This window comes from Entelurus aequoreus, linkage group LG06 (assembly GCF_033978785.1).
Source record: "Entelurus aequoreus isolate RoL-2023_Sb linkage group LG06, RoL_Eaeq_v1.1, whole genome shotgun sequence".
NCBI lineage: Eukaryota > Metazoa > Chordata > Actinopteri > Syngnathiformes > Syngnathidae > Entelurus > Entelurus aequoreus.
Window position 1 is genome coordinate 64,417,690 of NC_084736.1, and position 19,914 is coordinate 64,437,603.

At 38.1% G+C, this 19,914-nt stretch overlaps 1 protein-coding gene across 1 annotated transcript in view; it reads left to right on the forward strand.

The window, feature by feature from the left end:
- Positions 1 to 820: 820 nt before the first annotated feature.
- Positions 821 to 19,914, forward strand: part of LOC133652450 (phosphatidylinositol transfer protein beta isoform-like) — a 33,440-nt gene continuing 14,346 nt past the window's right edge. Inside the window, exons 1-8 of the mRNA XM_062051217.1 lie at positions 821 to 942; positions 7,310 to 7,340; positions 7,947 to 8,092; positions 8,243 to 8,334; positions 8,469 to 8,476; positions 9,320 to 9,394; positions 9,484 to 9,567; positions 14,472 to 14,549. Coding sequence (XP_061907201.1) covers positions 923 to 942; positions 7,310 to 7,340; positions 7,947 to 8,092; positions 8,243 to 8,334; positions 8,469 to 8,476; positions 9,320 to 9,394; positions 9,484 to 9,567; positions 14,472 to 14,549 — 534 coding nt within the window. The 5' untranslated portion in view covers positions 821 to 922. The remainder of the gene's footprint in view (positions 943 to 7,309; positions 7,341 to 7,946; positions 8,093 to 8,242; positions 8,335 to 8,468; positions 8,477 to 9,319; positions 9,395 to 9,483; positions 9,568 to 14,471; positions 14,550 to 19,914) is intronic.

Below are 19,914 nucleotides of genomic sequence, written 5' to 3' on the forward strand. Positions count from 1 at the left end.
TAAATCTCTACAGTATATCAATTTCAGGTTGATATCAAATTTAAAAAAACAAAAAGGTTTTATGCCTTTTCTGTCAAGACAACTTTGTTTTTTATAATAAAACTGAAATATGCAGTATTTCCCCCACTGCCCAAAACATTCATAAAGCAATGTTTGATGTGAAGTAATTAGAGCCTTAAAAACATCAATAACGCAAGACACCATTGATATTAATTCATTGTTATTTTTGAGTAATCACAGTGAAAAGATAAATAAAATCCCATCAAATATATTTAGGATACAAAAGGTGCCCCACTCATAAAGTGATACATTTGAATTAGTTTTTTTTTTACTTTCAACACTTAAGTTACGAGATCAACTTCAGATATATCTGTCGATTTTACGTTTAAACTATTATTTTGTTTGTTTTATGCTCTTTTGTCAAAGAAAACATTGATGTTTTTGTATGGCAACCACACAATATATGCAATACTTTCCACATAAAACATTTAAAGTGAAATATTTGAAATAATTGGAGCCTTGAATAGGTGAATAATTCATTATAACATTGATTTTGTATTTTTTTTAAGCAATGGCAAAAAAAGAAAAATAAAGATAGACAAAAGAAAAAAACAGCCTGCATGGCAGCTTTGTGTCAACATTGCAACTTTTTCTAGTTAATGTTTATTTTTTATTTTTGCAATAGCATTTCCAGAATGTGTGGCGGGCCGCAAATGGCCCCCGGGCCGCACTTTGGTTAAAATTGGGGGTTCGTGGGGGCAAAGAGAATAGATTTGATTGGCTAATGTGTGTGAGAGAGTGCGTCCATCCAATCACCGACGGCGAGGGGCGGGGCTAAACATTTCTAGGCAGCTCATGACGTCAGCAGCAAGCCGCGGTGCGGACAACAGCAGTCCGGTGGGGTCGGAAGAATCACGACGAGATGGTCGTCACCAGGGAATAGTAAGTGTGATATTGTCGTCGAAACATTTTTGTCATGTAATACGGCGTTTTAGATTGTACGTGATGGGTTTGTTTTTGCGAGTTGGATACTCGCTCGGAAAGTTTTCATCATGTGTGTGACACAGACACGAGGGAAGGCTGGGCTTGCCCAAGAACTACTAACTCTGTGGCCTACCGGCGTTGACAGCTGCTGTTATGTCAATGTTTCTCAAACGACCGTGTAAATTACACAATAACACCTCCGGTAATGGCTGTCGTCTGTTTTTTTTTTGTTTTTTTTTTGTTTTTTTTACAGTCGAATAGTATTCCTTCACTTCCGTGATGTAAAACTTCATCTATCTTGAGCCAAACGTTAACTTCCGGTTTGCTAATGCTAACACAGATTGCCATTTACTACGCGTCAACAATGTTCTAGTGCCAGGGTGTGTTTTCGGACATTAAGTGTAATTAAATACAGTCTGTTTCCATTTTTTCCTTGACTAAACTTTTAAGTTTGTTCATGTCCCCATACAGTAAGTGATGATGCTAGTTTAACAGTTAGCCCGGAGTCCTAAAGTTGTGACTAACAATTACACAACCCTTACAAACAAACAATAATATACATTTCAATTATACACTGAAACGGTACAATTATATTTATGATGAATGCCTGTATTTTAAAAAAAAGGCTTGATTTGATTCTATTAGTGCCTGGCGTTTTTTAAGATTAGTCCAATTTCACAGGCAGTATATAAAGTACCAATGATAGTCACACACACACTCACACACTAGGTGTGGTCAAATTACCCTCTGCATTTGACCCATCCCCTTGTTCCACCCCCTGGGAGGTGAGGGGAGCAATGAGCTGCAGCGGTGGCCGCGCTCGGGAATCATTTTGGTGATTTAACCCCCAATTCCAACCCTTGATGCTGAGTGCCAAGCATTGATTGATTGATTGAGACTTTTATTAGTAGATTGCACAGTACAGTACATATTCCGTACAATTGACCACTAAATGGTAACACCCGAATAAGTTTTTCAACTTGTTTAAGTCGGGGTCCACTTAAATTGATTCATGATACAGATATATACTATCAAATATATACTAACATCATAATGCAGTCATCACACAAGATAATCACATTTAATTATTTACATTATTTACAATCGGGGGGGGGGGTTAGGTTTGGTTGATTATCATCAGTCATCAACAATTGAGAACAGAGAAATGGATATTGGAACAGTGTAGGTCTGACTTAGTAGGATATGGACAGCAAGTAGTGGACATAGAGAGAGGGAGAGAGAGACAGAGATCAGAAGGCATAAGAAAAAGTATCTGCATTTGATTGTTTACATTTGATTATTAACAATCCGGGAAAGGTGTTAGTTTAGGGTTCAGCAGGGAGGTAATGGGTCATGTTTTTATAGTCTTTGGTATGACCATATTTGAGACCTCCGAATTTGGGAGATGGGGTGTTTGGTGGTAGCGGGGTGTATATTGTAGCGTCCCGGAAGAGTTAGTGCTGCAAGGGGTTCTGGGTATTTGTTCTGTTGTGTTACGGTGCGGATGTTCTCCCGAAATGTGTTTGTCATTCTTGTTTGGTGTGGGTTCACAGTGTGGCGCATATTTGTAACGGTGTTAAAGTTGTTTATACGGTCACCCTCAGTGTGACCTGTATGGCTGTTGATCAAGTATGCATTGCATTCACTCATGTGTGTGTAAAAGCCACATATATTATGTGGCTTGGCCGGCACGCTGTTTGTATGGAGGAAAAGCAGACGTGACGACAGGTTGTAGAGGACGCTAAAGGCAGTGCCTTTAAGGCACGCTCCCAATATTGTTGTCCGGGTGGAAATCGGGAGAAATTCAGGAGAATGGTTGCCCCGGGAGATTTTCGGGAGGGGCACTGAAATTCGGGTGTCTCCCGGGAAAATCGGGAGGGTTGGCAAGTATGGGTATGACTCAGACGGGGTTTGAACTCACGACCTACTGATCTCAGGGCGGACACTCTAACCACAAGGACACTATGTATTTTTAGTATAATTACTGCCCAAACTCCACAAACACACAATGTTATTACTCACGCCCAATGATTCACAAGTATAAAAACAATTTTCTGATGGTAAAACAACGATTCCCAAGTATAAAAAAATATTTATTTTCAAGTTTAAAACATTTGGCATTGATAAGCACCCCCTGCAACCCCAAAGGGACAAGCGGTAGTAAATGGATGGATGGATGGATTCCACCCTGCGTGATCCGCACACTTGCACTGAGAGAACCCGTGATTCGTACTCTACAATGACAGGTGGTGCTGCTGTGTCAATTTAAGGCCGTCAGGGCTACTGTTATTTGCGCATGGGGCCGTCCGCCAAAATTAACAAAGAAGAAGCCGGGTGGGGAGTAAAATGGTGGACAGACGAGAGGGGAAACAAGTTTAACCTGTAAGTTAACCTGTACGTTTACCCTCTCGTCTGTCCGCCATTGTGCTCCCCACCCTGCTTCTGCTTCTTTATTTTTGGCGGACGGCACCATGCACAAATAACAGGAGTACTGACGGACTTAAATTGGACTCAACAGCACCACCTATCATTGTAGAGTGAAAATTATGTGTGTTCTCAGTGCAAGTGTGTGGATCGCGCAGTGTGGACCTGCAGAAATGTTATGTTGTTTTTTTTACTTGAGAATCTTTTTTACTGGCTGAAAATTGTCTTGCCAATTATTTTTGTGTTTGTGTAGTTTTTGGCTGCACTTTTACTACATAGATGTCAGTCAGTATATACGCACCCTCTTGTTTTTTAAATGCAACAGCTTAGTACACAAAGGTTGTTGTTTAGACATTTTGTTGCCCTTAAAGCAGTGGTCTACATCCTGTTTGGCACCACAGACAAGTAATATGAATAACATATAGGGAGGAGGGCATTTGTGTTGGTGTCAAATCCCACATGTATTTGAAACGCATAGCCCCATCCATCCATTTTCTACTGCTTATCCCTCTCGGGGTCACGTGGCACGATCTAAAATTTTGACTGCACGCTATTCATCGTTTTAGCCAACTGATGGACAATCGAAGGAATAGTCGGCCATTCTAGCTCAAAAACTGGCTGTGCATGTCGTAGTGAGACTGACAGAAAAAAACCTCAGGTAGAGAAGTATCTTATAAACAAAGCTGGGCTTGGTCAGATATCAATCAATGTTTTGAAATTGAGCTAAATCAACTCACTGTGTACTGCAGCCTCTTGCTGCCCTAGGACAGCTGCCGCCAAACCAACCTATAGGAACATGCCAATAAATGATGTAAATATCACTGCTAAACGGCGGCGGATCAATCTGAGGTCCAGTGAAGCTATGTTAGCTGGCTAAAGCAAATGCTAACAGTCTATGTAAACTTGCATTAACGTGACTCAACACTGACATCAAACAAATGTAAACAACAGCAAAAAATGTAAACCCATGTTCTTCTTCCTCCTTTTCATGTCATTGCAATGCACCTAAGTCTAACACCACAAAAGACCACTGTGGGCATCTGTTGCCATGTCAACAATTTGCATCATTGGTGGCTGAAGGGCGTACGTCAATGAAGCTTAGAGCCTGGTACAGTATTTGCTCACTCATAGTCAGTGCATTGTATAGGACTGAAAACAAATCGTCCAGTATTTAAAAGTTATTCTTGACTGTGTGACAGGTGAACTTCTGCAGTGTTAGATGGAATTCTAAGACTTCTAAAATTTTTCAGTTTATGTCCAGCTTCACACCCAGTCATGTCATATTCATTATTAACAAAATACCTAAATATCTGATGTAAGTGATGTCGATCACAATATATCTGTAGTCCTTGGCAGCCATTGTAGTGGTGTGCGATATTTATGCCACAAAAATGTCTATTTTATGATACAATTCTCTTGAATATATCATACCTTTGCGTCTAGGCTGAGGCTAATGTAAATGCAGCAACTATGCTCCTTTGCGTTAACATTTTCACATCACTTGAAATAACTTACTGGCGAGAGCATGTATATCAACAATGTAAGCCAAACCAACAATACCCAAACAGGAATTAGTGCCGGAAAGAGGAACTCCTTTTGTTTATATTTTAAAAAAAGTCAGACACCAACTAAACAAAATCTGCAAAACATGCCGCCAAAGAGTTGTTGCTAGTGAGTTGAACAGATCTGGGGCCGTACTTATCAAGCTTCTTAGAGTGCCATTTTACACTTAAGTCCTGAGAATTTGCGAAATTTAGTCCTACTCTCAAACTTAAGAATAAAAGCTTTTTATCAACGTTCTTAAGTCTAAGAATCACTCCTACTCTCCACGATATTTAAGAGACCTTCAGAGGTGTCTTAAGTGGTTAGGAGTTGCCAGCAGGGGATGGCACTGAGGCGAGAGAGACGTGCGCGAACGTTCAGGGAACGGAACAATGTTGTTTTTTTTTTGATGACGAGCAGCTGATCAAACGGTATCGTTTAGACAGAGCGGATATTATTTTTGTCACAGATTTAATACTTTTCGATTCCTTGTTGATTTCTGCATGTGTCTGCAGTGGGCTAGTATATATAGCGCCACCCACACCAGTTTCAAATTAGTTGCCTAATTAATGAATTGGAAAGAAAATGTTATGACAGTAGCGTATGTGTGTGGCCGTGAGGTGAGTGACGTCAGTGAGTGTGTGGGCGATAGAAGAGAGGGAGCGGTAGCGTGAGTGCCGGCGGGGACTAGTTTGTTTTGTATTATTTTGTAGTTTATTGTCAAAATATACACTCCCATTGTCCACTTAAATATTTCCAAGATATTTCTTTATTCTTAGACAACGGATTCCCTTCCGTGATTGGTCATTTCTATGGACACAGAAATGACGTCACCTAAAATTCCGTTTACGGCACATAGTAATGTCGTAATTCAGCTCTGAGTGTGACACTTAAGATTCAGTACTACACTTCGCTGAAAGTGTGAGTAAGACGCTTGATAACTAACTTTTAAGTGCAGCTTTCAGCGAATAATTTATTTACTCTTAAGTCAACTCTTAGCAGACTTCTTAGGAGTAATTCTAAGAAGCTTGATAAGTATGGCCCCTGGTCTATCACTTGAAGACACGACATCAAGAACCATACAGAGACAGTGTTAAAATGCAGTAATACGAAGGTCACCTCAAAACTACGAGCTGAGCAAAAACAGTTGTCCAAAGGCACCTTCAATGTCAAGCAGGCACTAAGGAATTAGAGATTCCATCTCAAAATTAATGGTTTGACATGACCAAAGTATTCAAATACGGGTTGGGGCTTTATTTTAAGGTATGATAACTAGTAAGGTATAATAACTAAGTTATTTATTATTCGTGTTTTAACAATATTTTCCTTTTTATATATTAAAATACGATATGTTTTACAAATAATGCGAGAAAAGATAAGCAACATTGACATTCATTTTGTGTGTGTGTATAATTTAAGAAAAAATACTATATGGTCATATATTGTTATCATGACACAAAATTACCTAAACCTGAATATATTTTCATCCATATTGAACAGCATTATGTCACAGTAGGGCTGGGCGGTATACCGGTGTTATAGTTAATACTGGTATATTTTAAAAAGCGATATATATTTGAGACAATACCGCCATACTGGTATCTTTTGATGTGCCTTTGTTACGGCCATTAGTGGCTAGTGTGGCGTACCCCCGCCAGGGTGTCCAGCAGGCACCGTAGCTGAGGAATGATCCGGCGAGTGGGAAGAGTCTACCGCGCATTGTCGATACGATTTAAAATACAGTTATATATTGCATACAGTGATACAACCTAAAAACACTGAGATATCAGTTTTGGTCCATATCGCCCATTCTTATGTCACAGTAATGATTTGTTGTCATCAGTATGTGGCCTTTTGTGTTAAGCTCCTAAAGGCGAATACAACCGCAAAATACAGGCTCAATATGGGGTGTCTGTGGTACCCAAAAAACTCTTCATATTCATTATTTGTTGCGAGCACAGCTTACTAAACTCTAAAGGAAAAGTAAACTGTTAATTAAGTTTAACCTAACAGAACTTTATAAAAATATTGGGGGGAAAAAATATATATATAATTTATTTATTCCCAAACTAAGACCATTTAAAGTTTTCCATTTGTTTCAGCAAGGTTCCTGACACGCTGCTGAAGTAAGCATTGTGTCCAACTGAGCATTAATGTCTTTACTTAAGAAAACTGGTAATTGCATTTGTTAGATTACACATGTTAGAACTGACAATGTCTAAGTCATGACGATAAAATATATTATTCAGATTTTATTTGCACCCTCCATTGCTTTTTCGTACTGTTCAGTAATGATGTTGAGATGTTTGTAAGACTATAAGAACTCATTGTCATCTTTCTCTCTCTTTGTTTTGACCAGCCGTGTGGTTTTACCCTGTAGTGTTGAAGAGGTGAGTAATTTGCTTACTTTGTTAAAAGCAGTACTAAACCTTTTAATTCAGAAAGGCATATGATTGACAACTATTTCTGTTTTTTAACCTTGTTTTTATTGAGTATGTTTTATCTCACCCACTCTGTTTTTTTTACTTTTTACTTTGTAGCACTTTGAGATCCTGTTTGATAAAAAAGTGCATTAGAAATTAAATAGTTTATTAATATTATTAAAAGTAGTTCTGTGATTTTTCACATTTGTGTTTTCTTAACCCACTGAAATTGGGATCGTTTGAGTTATTTGCTAACATCTCACATGACCTCATCTATGAACTGTTTTTTGATTGATTGATTGAGACTTTTATTAGTAGATTGCACAGTGAAGTACATATTTCGTACAATTGACCACTAAATGGTAACACCCGAATAAGTTTTTCAACTTGTTTAAGTCGGGGTCCAATTATTCAATGAATTACCCTCAGTTATTAGATGTTTCAGCTCAAATCTGACCAATTTTACCATACCGGAACTCCCAGGTCAATTTTTTTTTATCCAACATACTGCCTCAATATCTAAAAAATCTGTTTTACTTCTGTTGTTGACATATTTTAGTGATTGTGTTACAGTATCAAGTGGGACAGTTGTTCTCAGTGGCAGAAGCAAGTAAAAATGAGACGGGTGGTGGTGAGGGGATTGAAGTCCTGAAGAATGAGCCATATGTGGAAAATAATGAAAAAGGACAGTATACACACAAAATCTACCACCTGAAGAGGTTTGTGTCACTGTTGACTTTTTCTTTTCAGTGTAATTGCACTATGGGACCAGCTGGTGGGAGTATTGTCATTGTTGATAATAAGTAGAGCTTTATTGCAAGTACTTACACCTAATGTATCTCTTTATCCCCCACCATGTGACTCCACAGTAAAGTTCCAGGGTTTGTAAAGCTCTTGGCACCAGAAGGTGCTTTGATATTTCATGAAAAAGCTTGGAATGCTTACCCCTACTGCAGAACAAGTGAGTCATCTTTCTATCATTGTTTCCGTTAGGCTTTTCATAATTTCTAACATCTGAATCTTATGTCACTGTGTTCAATATGTCTCATAGCTAACATGTTTTTCCTTTTTCTCTTTATACCTATGCTTGGTCAGTTGTGACGGTAGGTATCCTTTTTTGTTTTTTATTTATTAATCCCTTAATGCATGGATGTCAAACTTGTTTTCATTGAGGGCCCCATCACAGTTACGGCTGCCCTCAGAGGGCCGCCTGTAACTGTGAATAATATATGAATATAAATGTATAAGGACTCCCCTTATCATATTGTCACACAATTGCCTTTGTATTTGATTATTATATTTTTTATAACGTACACTAAAAAAATCTGCAGATTTTGTGGTAAAAAAACTGGTAGCTCAGTTGCCAGAATTTTACCTTAAAATTTGCTGTTTTTTTCCCCCAGCATATTACTCTATATGGAAAAACGGTACCGCTGTTTTTTACGGTATAATTCTGGTAACTGAGCCGCCATTTTATTCAACCGTAAAATCAACGGTTTCGTTTTTTACCGTGTATTCATGTAAATAGAAAAACGACACCATTGTTTTTGTTTTAATGTACGGTAAAATTCTAATTTTTACAGTGTACAATTTGATGGATAACTTTCTTCAAAGTCATAAGTCAAGCAGATATTTAAGTATTTATTTTATTAACAAAAATGTTTGTTGTATACTATTTGTTGCATTATTAGAAAATAAAGTATGCAGTACATGTATTTTTTCTGCCAAAATGTAGATAGAAACTTTGTGGATGGTACTTTTGAGGCATATTATGTCCAGGCTTTCGCGGGCCACATCATTTTATGTGGCGCGCCACATAAAATCATGTGGCGCGCCACATAAACTTATGTGGCGGGTCAGATCTGACCCCCGGGCTCGGAGTTTCATGTACATTTTTAATGGATGAAGATTCACTGCATTCTAATGAAGTGTCGTATTTTTTGCAGAATGAGTATATGAAAGAAAATTTCTTTATCAAGATCGAGACATGGCATAAACCAGATCTTGGAACACAAGAAAATGTGAGAACCTGTTCATGACATAACGATTTTACTCTGCATCTTAATCTGTGTTTTTAATCAAACATTGTATTTCCATGTTTATGCTTTAGGTGCACAAACTAGACCGTTCCGCGTGGAAGGAAGTGACTGTTGTGCCCATTGACATTGCAGACAACAGCCAGGTTTCCTCCGCTGTGAGTAGAAGTTCATTGGACCTCAATTAAAAGTTAAAAACACACTTTGGCGCCTTCATGCGGACAAACCTTTTCATTGCATGCTCATTGTAACACTTCATGTAGCAATAAACATGGTTTTTTGGTTTTCAAAGGCAAATGTTTGTTTTTTTGATGGTTTTATTTGCTCGCTTGTGTTGATGTCGCTTTAAAAATATTTTGAAGCTATACTTAAACTACATTGATTTATGTTCTTTTTATGAGCTTCCATGTAGAACTTTAATCCAACGATCATAAACGTGGAACTGTTTACTCAGAGAAGGAAACATTCTATGTATAATTAAAATACAATTATGCTCGATTAGTATTGGATGATTTGTGTAGTATGTGATCAATCATCCATCCATTTTCTACCGCTCGTCCCTTACGGGGTTGGGGGGAGTGCTGGAGCCTATCTCAGCTGCATTCGGGCAGAAGGCGGGGTACACCCTGGACAAGTCGCCACCTCATTGCAGGGCCAACACAGATAGACAGACAACATTCACACACTAGGGCCAATTTAGTGTTGCCAATCAATTTATCCCTGATTGCATGTTTTTGGAGGTGGGAGGAAGCCGGAGTACCCGGAGGGAACCCACGCAGTCACTGGGAGAACATGCAAACTCCACACAGAAAGATCCTGAGCGCAGGATAGAACCCAGGACCTTCGTATTGTGAGGCAGACGCACTAACCCCTCTGCCATCGTAATGCCGATTAATTCCTTTCAAAGCCGCTCCACTCTGATACTTGATTTTTATATGATGCCTCAACTATCGGAGGTGGCTAGCAGTTTACTGTGTTTATCGATACTGTACAGAGCTGCTCCCCTAAATCAGTAATCATCACCTCCAATGTGGAAAGTAAACATTTCCTAGACGTATCATTATCACTGGAGGACAAGGCTAAACATGTTACACACTGACTGAGAGCAAGCACGAGCAGACAAGAAGGTATGCTAATTGCTAAAATAGTTTGAAACAACACATCAAATATGTGCCTAGTATACTTAAAGAAGTGTAGACGGAACTGTGTTACAGCAGAAAGTAAGCAAGATAAGGCAAGTTTATTTATAGAGCACAATTCGTAAACAAGGCAATTGAAAGTGCTTTACAGAAAATAACAGAGGCAAAAATGACAAAAAATAAAAAAATGTTAATTATAAAAATAATTTAAATTAGAAAATAAAATCATCATAAAAACAATTATAATTTAAATCAATCAAATAGTGTAGAAAAATACTTTGTCATATGCACAATTTAATAAAAAGAACATTGCCAACATTGAGGCCTGTCTCACATCTTCTGGAAGACTCTTGTTATTGATTTAATGTGGCTGTAAAATTTCAAGCAGATTTTAACAGGGAATTAACTCGTAGATTATTAAGAGTTTAGAGAGAATAATATGACTGCAATTGAGCATCGGTACCCTGTGTTGCGGCCAGGTGTACACGTAAGGTGAGGGTGGATCGATACATACTGTATGTAGTGTCGATATTAAGAGTAGTATAAGTATATGATGGCAACACGGTGGCACAGGAGTTAGTGCATGTGCCTCACAATACGAAGGTCCTGAGTAGTCCTGGGTTCAATCCCGGGCTCGGGATCTTTCTGTGTGGAGTTTGCATGTTCTCCCCGTGACTGCGTGGGTTCCCTCCGGGTACTCCGACTTCCTCCCACCTCCAAAAACATGCACCTGGGGATAGGTTGATTGGCAACACAAAATTGGCCCTAGTGTGTGAATGTGAGTGTGAATGTTGTCTGTCTATCTGTGTTGGCCCTGTGATGAGGTGGCGACTTGTCCAGGGTGTACGCTGCCTTCCGCCCGAATACAGCTGAGATAGGCTCCAGCAACCCCCGTGACCCCAAAAGGGACAAGCAGTAGAAAATGGATGGATGGATAAGTATATGATCAATACTAGTTTGGTTAGATTAAAGGCCTACTGAAATGAATTTTTTTTATTTAAACGGGGATAGCAGATCTATTCTATGTGTCATACTTGATCATTTCGCGATATTGCCATATTTTTGCTGAAAGGATTTAGTATAGAACAACGACGATAAAGATCGCAACTTTTGGTATCTGATAAAAAAAAAGGCTTGCCCCTACCGGAAGTAGCGTGACGTAGTCAATTGAACATATACGCAAAGTTCCCTATTGTTTACAATGATGGCCGCATGAAGTGAGAGAGATTCGGACAGAGAAAGCGACAATTTCCCCATTAATTGGAGCGAGGATGAAAGATTTGTGGATGAGTAAAGTGCAAGTGAAGGACTAGTGGGGAGTTGAAGCTATTCAGATAGGGAAGATGCTGTGAGAGCCGGGGGTGACCTGATATTCAGCTGGAAATGACTAAAACAGTAAATAAACACAAGACATATATATACTCTATTAGCCACAACACAACCAGGCTTATATTTAATATGCCACAAATTAATCCTGCATAAAAACACCTCAGTGTTTGTTATGCTAGCTCCTAGCTCCTATGCTAGCTCCTAGCTCCATATAAGCCGCCAATCCAATTCAAACACCTGCACAACACACACAATCACTCAGCCCAAAAGACCGTTCACCTAACCCAAGGTTCATAAAGCTTATATATTTAAACAAAGTAACGTACGTGACGCGCACGTACTGGCAAGCGATCAAATGTTTGGAAGCGCAGCTGCTACTCACGGTACCTGGTATTCAGCTGGGAATGACTAAAACAGTAAATAAACACAAGACATATATATACTCTATTAGCCACAACACAACCAGGCTTATATTTAATATGCCACAAATTAATCCTGCATAAAAACACCTATGTGTTTGTTATGCTAGCTCCTAGCTCCTCTGCTAGCTCCTAGCTCTATAGAACACGCCAATACAATTCAAACACCTGATCAACACACACAATCACTCAGCCCAAAAGACCGTTCACCTAACCCAAGGTTCATAAAGCTTATATATTTAAACAAAGTTACGCACGTGACGTGCACGTACGGTCAAGCGATCAAATGTTTGGAAGCCAAAGCTGCATACTCACGGTAGCACGTCTGCGTCTTTGTCATCCAAATCAAAGTAATCCTGGTAAGAGTCTGTGTTGTCCCAGTTCTCTACAGCCGTCTGTGTATCGAAGTCAAAAGTCCTCCTGGTTAGAGTCTCTGTTATCCGAGTTCTTCCATCTTGACTGCATCTTTCGGGAATGTAAACAAAGACGCGCCGGCTGTGTACGTGTTGCTGCTGACTTCCCTCGCAAAATAGACGCTTTGCACCGACAACTTTCTTCTTTGCTTGCTCAGCTTCTTTCTCCATAATGCAATGAACATAATTGCAACAGATTCACCAACACAGATGTCCAGAATACACCCAGAATGAGATGAAAACAGCTATTTCGTATTGGCTTCAATGTGGAAGCCATACCCGTGTTCCCCGGGCTACGTCACGCGCATACGTCATCCTCAGAGGCGTTTCGAACCGGAAGTTTAGCAGCAAATTTAAAATTGCACTTTATAAGTTAACCCGGCCGTATTGGCATGTGTTGCAATGTTAAGATTTCATCATTGATATATAAACTATCAGACTGCATGGTCGGTAGTAGTGGGTTTCAGTAGGCCTTTAATATTTATATTTTAAAAAATGTTTCACAAAGTCATTTTTGTTATTGTTTACAAACCAAATGATTTAGATTAGTAGATGGTAGAGTTTGTCTTTTGTTAAATTATTTTGTATTGTTGACTTTGTTTATCTCAAAATAAGGAACTAGTTTGAATATCGTGTTGATATTGTTACACTGTCAATAGCACTCACTATAAAGACATCACACATTTTACAGTTAATACTTGTAATCGGTAACTCTGAGCATAAAACCCTGATTGGAACGACCATAGATTAAACGTAGGTTATTTTGAGGGGCAGATTGTAAGATTTTTCTATAATTGCTGCAGCAAGAAAAAAAATCAATCACCCTAAGATTTTGTGTAGTTACACATTATTGCTGTTATTTAACGTCACATTGCCTCATTTTATTTTGGCTGTGTGTGTGTGTGTGTGTGTGTGTGTGCGCATATGTGTTTGTTTGCTCTGTGAAGTTAACGAGGCAGACATGTTTGCCTTTTTGGAGGAGAGTGTTGTGTCTGAGGGCCCTATCAGCCACTAGCCCCGGGCATGGTTTCAGGGCTTGGGACGTACTGCCGGCACCGATGAGTTTGTTAGTGTAATTACAGCTTGCAGTTCTTCATATGGCAGAACTAGACAAACACACGCAGACTTGGGCTCCAACACTCTGGTTTACTTGAGTTGCTCCTTTTTGTTTGCCATGGCACATCGAATCACAGACCTCATTAGCGCAGCACACTGCATTGTTATACGACTCAAGCTCCCAGCATTAAAACAGTCAAATTAGCAGTGTGTGTGTGTGTGTGTGCCTGTGCCTCTATATTCTTGTGTGTTCCACACGTTTTGCACCCTCCTGATGGCTGATAGCCCTGAAAAATTGCTTTTAGCTGCAGGCACACCATTATTTATTTAAAATTGCTGGGCCTGAGCGATTGATAAATTCAAACCCATTTGATATATTCAAGTTCCTACTGTATTTCTCTTGCCCAATTTCATACCGTTAACGTATATGCTGTGTATGCTCGGTATTTCTCAGATTTAGTACACGATGGGCAATACATGGGTTATGACAGCTATGATGATGGCATCACTGAATTGGACCATGTCTTTCCGCATGTCCTTCACATGGCCATAAAGCTATGGTGACAAACTGCTCTGCTCTATTTTTTTACTTTGTTTGTATGATAACCATATAAATACAAATTTCAAATGAACTTGTCTAAGCTTGTTGAGTTTAAGGTATGTTTGTTAATAATACATATTGTGTGCTGTATTAATTGTCACCTAGGATTACAAGCCAGATGAAGACCCCACCATGTTCAAGTCAGTTAAGACAGGAAGAGGACCACTTGGGCCTAACTGGAAGGTATTTGTGTTAACATTACATTAATATTGGACTTTTCTTGAATTTTGTACCTTGTGTCTTGCTTTTGCATTACCACCTTGAATCAAGGCTGGTATTAGTAGTAGCATTACTAATGTCCTCATTCTTTCAAAATTAAAGGTTGAAAAGCATCCCGGAACAGATTGTGCTCAGTGTTCAGACCCCACAACAATGTTCAATTATATTTTTATCTCCTAATAATAATAATCAGTTTTAATATCCCCAACTAAAAAAAGCTTGACAAAAGCTGTATTTTGTTGACATCATTTGGTGTGTAATTTATAAACGCAAACAATAGGACTTGAAAATTGCATACAGCATCATTGTGATCTAGTCAAAATAACTTGGCAAGACATTACTCTACCCGTACCAGCACGCAAACTATAAGGATTTCATACACACATTTTAGAGGCAGTAAGAACTGAGGACTTAAATGAAGTGATGAAGTGGAGCCAGATGACTCACACATGTCATACAACTTTGTATTAAACATTAATTATGCTTCTGCTTTATCACAAAACCAGCCGTATTGTTTGTGGCCTTACAAAATCAATCATACTTTTATTTGCATATAATTTTTCATGTAAAGTTCATGCTTATGTATCGTATTGTAACTTTCCTTTCAATTTTAAGAGATAAACGCAAACTCATTTGTTAAAGGAATCTGTCCATGAAAAGATCATATCCGATGAGGAATATCCAACATTAAATTAAACGGCATGAATTTTAAAAGGTATTGAGGTCAAATCATCAGGGATTTTATTTAGGGCTGTCAAAATGAACAAGTTAACTCATGGGTTTAATCACAAAAAATGATCGCATTAATCATGTATACACTTAATCTTGCAATTTATTTAACCCTAGAAGGCTTTTTTTTTTTACCTTAACTGCTATATGGTCACTGATCAGATCAATGCATGTGTCAGTACAAAAATGAGTGAGGAGACTCTGACTGGTCAGCTCGCTGGAAAATTTCACTCCAAAATACATCCTGAAAGGACTTTAATTTTGTGCAAATAAATGACATGCATTTAAGTAAAACGTTAAACATTCCTGAATGACATTCTTACAGTAAAATTGCATTTGTAAAATTTGCACAAATATTAGGGTCTTTTTCTTAAGGTAATTACAATTATGAGTGATCACTTGTGATTAATCATTAATAATCAAAATTCCAAAAATATAATTTAATTTAAAACAACCAATTGACGGCCCTAATTTTATCACAAACAATGTGGTCGTTATAAAGCCTAATCACAGTGCACAGGAAAATTGTCAAAATGAAATGGGTAAATAAAAAACGTGTCATGATCAATCATTTATGTTTTTAACATTATCGCAAGGTTGATAACCACAGATTGTATGGGATTATTTTGACTGAGATGTGAGTGAATGTGAAGGTTGTAAGATGTACAAAATACAAACATTTTAGGAATAATGTAATACTGTTAAATTCACAAGTACACATGATCAAAGCAATTGGGGGTGACCTTTTTTTCCCCCCAAGACGATATTGATAACTTCTTGCTTTTGATGACTAACACCAATAACTTATTTATATAACTTTAATTATTTAAATTTAACTGTATTTTGTGCACACTTGGAGTTTAAAAAAAAAAAAATATTCTGAGGGATTTGCTAAACGATGCCTGTAGATTGTTCTGACAAAAAACAGAATTTTTCAACAATGGTCCAGCACCCTCATTTCCGTGAAGAAATCTCAGATCGCTTTAACCCTCAGGTCGTCTCTGGCAAGCTTGTTGCACCTATCAAACGCTGAGGTGCTGGTAACACTTTCTTTGCAGCTGGCTTTGAGGCAACTCTTTATCAGCCCAGATTAATGGTTTTTTTTCCCCCTCCTCGCGAAATGTCTGCGGCACATTTGATGCAAACCGCACGCGAAATGTCTTCCTCTGAAACTGTGAAGTCCCACATGATCGACGCCATGTTTGTTTGCAGTGTGCTCAGGGGAGGTTTAAATACAGGCTTACATCATGGCACATATTTTTTTCCCCTCTGTGTCAGCACAAGTGCAACAATGAGTTTTTACTTGGTTTGATTTTTATAACCACTGCTATAAAATCAAACCATCTACTTCATAATTCTCGATTAAGCCCATAAGCACCTAATATACATTGTTGTTCACGGTGGAGTGCCAGTGATCAACAAGGGTTTTGTATTGACCCTTTAACGGTTAAAAATAGGCGTGCAGACCCTGCATCGCACATTTGCAGTTGAGTGTGATTTAAAAAAATATATAAAAATAAGATCACATAAGTGTGTGTTTACATGCTTTTATATTTCTCAAGACCCTATCCTTAAAGATGTAAGGGTGCTTGTTGAATATTTACTTGGGCGTAGCACACTTTATTGATACATTAAGGTGTTTTTTTACCGCTGCTCTACAATCTATCTGTATTTGTCAGGAATACACTCAGCTGGAGTGAAGCTGCAGGAATGTAGCTGTCAGTTGATGAAGACAAATCACCACTTCTCACTTCTAATTGGCTTTAATTGAAATTTCAAGTTGCCTGGGTAGATCTTGGTTTTATTCTCCAAGCTCTGTTTTTTCTCCATCTCAGTCTTTCTCTCTGTGTCTCTCTCCATCTGTTTGTCCGTGTACGCAAGCAAAATCATGTACATTTAGTTTGACAAGTTGCAATACTGGAAATTACTAATATACAGCTGTGGTAAGAAGTTATGATATAAATATTGTGTTAATCTATTTGAATGTATCTTTTTTTTTTTAACCAGCATGATTATGTAATTAGTGATTTTTTTAAAAACAGGAATTGGGTGCGCAAGGATAAATTTGTTTTTGGGTTTTCTGTAGTTTGTAAAGGGTTGAAGTGATACATAAAGGCTTTAATACGGTTTATTGGGGTTGTCATGATATCAGCATTTCTGTAGTGCATACCAACACCTGTGAACTTCCACATAAACATTTTTTTTTTTAAATTGACCCCGTTTATTTTTGAATTCAATGCTTAATTAAAAACCGTTTTAAAGTGTCAAGTATTTAAGATCACAGTGCTTCAACTTTTTGCCGCGCATAATTTAAATTGCAATAGCAGCTGCCAAAACTATACATTCGAAAAACAACAGAAGTGGCGAAAAGGCTGGCTAATTTTTTTAAGGCCGCAGGTGTTATTCTTTGGCGCTGACTGTTCACATGCCAAGAAGAGACGCTGCTTCCTGGATAAAACTAATTATACAGTTTTCAGTATCAATAATACTGAAAAAAGCAGGTACCGATGTATTTTTGTCTGAGTGTTTGTATCGACTTGGTATCAAAGTATTTATACTTTTGACAAATATAGATGTAGATAAATGTAGTTATTTTTGTGTCACTACTTCGCCAAGGTCTGGAAGAATACCCAAACTGTTAACCTCCTGAAAAGATATCGGTTGCAATGTTCCGGAACATCCTAAAAACCACCAGAGTTAGTTTCCAGCGAAGCACTGAAGCTGGAAAAAAAAGAAAAGAAAAAACGAAGGTCCTGCTCTGAAAGCGACACCTTTTTAAAGTTTGAATTAAATTTGCAGCTGTCCACTGAAACAAGTGCCTTCTGGTCAAAAGTTTGATGTTCTGAAGAGACAGAGATTGAGCTATTTAGCCACAATGAGAACAAGTGTGTTTGGAGAGCCAAGGTGAGGCTTTCTAAGAACACTGTCCCAGCTGTGAAGCAAGGTGGTGTGCTCTGGGGATGTTTTTTTGCCAGCGGTACTGTTGCAATGCACAAACTGGATGAAATAATCGTAGACTTGAATCCTTATTCATCTCAAAGGGAGTGAAAATGTTCAATTTCTCTGCTGAACCTAGCTGAATGGAAACTGTCAGTTTCCTTTTAAGCTCAACGCTCTGTATCTTAAGAAACCGACAACAGAAACCCTTTAAACATTACCTCTGTTCTTAAATTGTTACTGTTAAAATAACTACTGCATTTTATTTGCAAATTGCTCTCACTTGATTATTGCAACATTTGTTTTATTTGTTAAATTCACCATGCTGTGAATTCTCTTGACATGGTCACCCTTGTAAACAGGTGTTGACCTCAATGGGTCTTTTATCTGGTTAAGTAAAGTTAGATTTAAAATAATAATAAACAGCTTGATTAAAATTGGACTACAATTTGGTGTTGCAGTGGGACAATCATCAAATGCATCAAAACTGTTTTTGAATTAGAAATAAAAAGCTAATTTTGTACTTCTGGAATTACTTTCCTAAAGGCCTGGCCAATCATGTTGAACATTTTTGGACTGCAGTATGCTATGTTAAAAGCAACACAAGGTTCTAAGAAGAGTGTTAAATATGTAGCCAGCATTATGCCAGAAGATTGTTGGCTACAAAAAGACATTTAATAAATATTACTGGGGACATACTGTATTTATCTACAGTTTACACACACATGATTCTATGTGTAAAATTTTGACTGTGTAAATTACAGTAACTTATCCACCCCAAAAATGGACTTGCAATTGTCCTTCCAATTCTTGTTTTAAAAAAAAATACATATACGGATACTCCAAACCATTGAAGTACATTTCAATAATGAATATATAAAGCAATGAGATTTGAATGATTTTGTATCCAACCTTACATTGTAGAACTAATACAACCTGGAAAAACAAAGGTTCAGATATATTATTGGTCCCAAATTAATGACATTCATGACTGTAATGAATAAATCTTCTGACCGTTACTGTAAGTCTGTTGCTCTACCGTAAAGGTGGCCTCTCTATCAGTCCTCTCTTTTAACAGGTGAGATTAAGATTAAAGTACCAATGATTGCCACACACACATTTCTTGAGCCCTCAAAGTTTAACATGTGGAAAGTTTTTCTTTTTGCTTCTAGGAATGCCTCCAAACGAAAGCAGCCAAGTAGCTTTAAATATATGAATAAAAAAAAAAAGACCACTTTTTGTTATGTATTTTTTAATTAGATCATTCCACCGTCCACAGTGGACATGGGAGAAAACCTGAAAGAAAGTAGTTATGTGACAACAGAGGCACAGTTTCTGCCAGCTACACGGAGCAATACAACTCTTGTCTATCTCTGCATGCACACATGCTTGCATATCGCTCCGCTTTGTATTTCTGAAAACTTCTGCTCCTTTGAGTGGGGCACAGAGAGGGAGAGAAGAAATGTCACCAAAAGTGTTTTGATGTAGAATGTGTTTCATGTGAAGTTCTCCTTTTGCGATGACAACTTTTCTAAACCCACTGCAAATTTAGAAATGTTTCTCATTTCCCTTCTCTCGCTTTGCTCCGTGATGGCAGCATCAAACGGCAGCAGGATGGGAGCAAAGGAGGCAGGTCTGTGGCATTTTCTCCTGGAATGCTGAG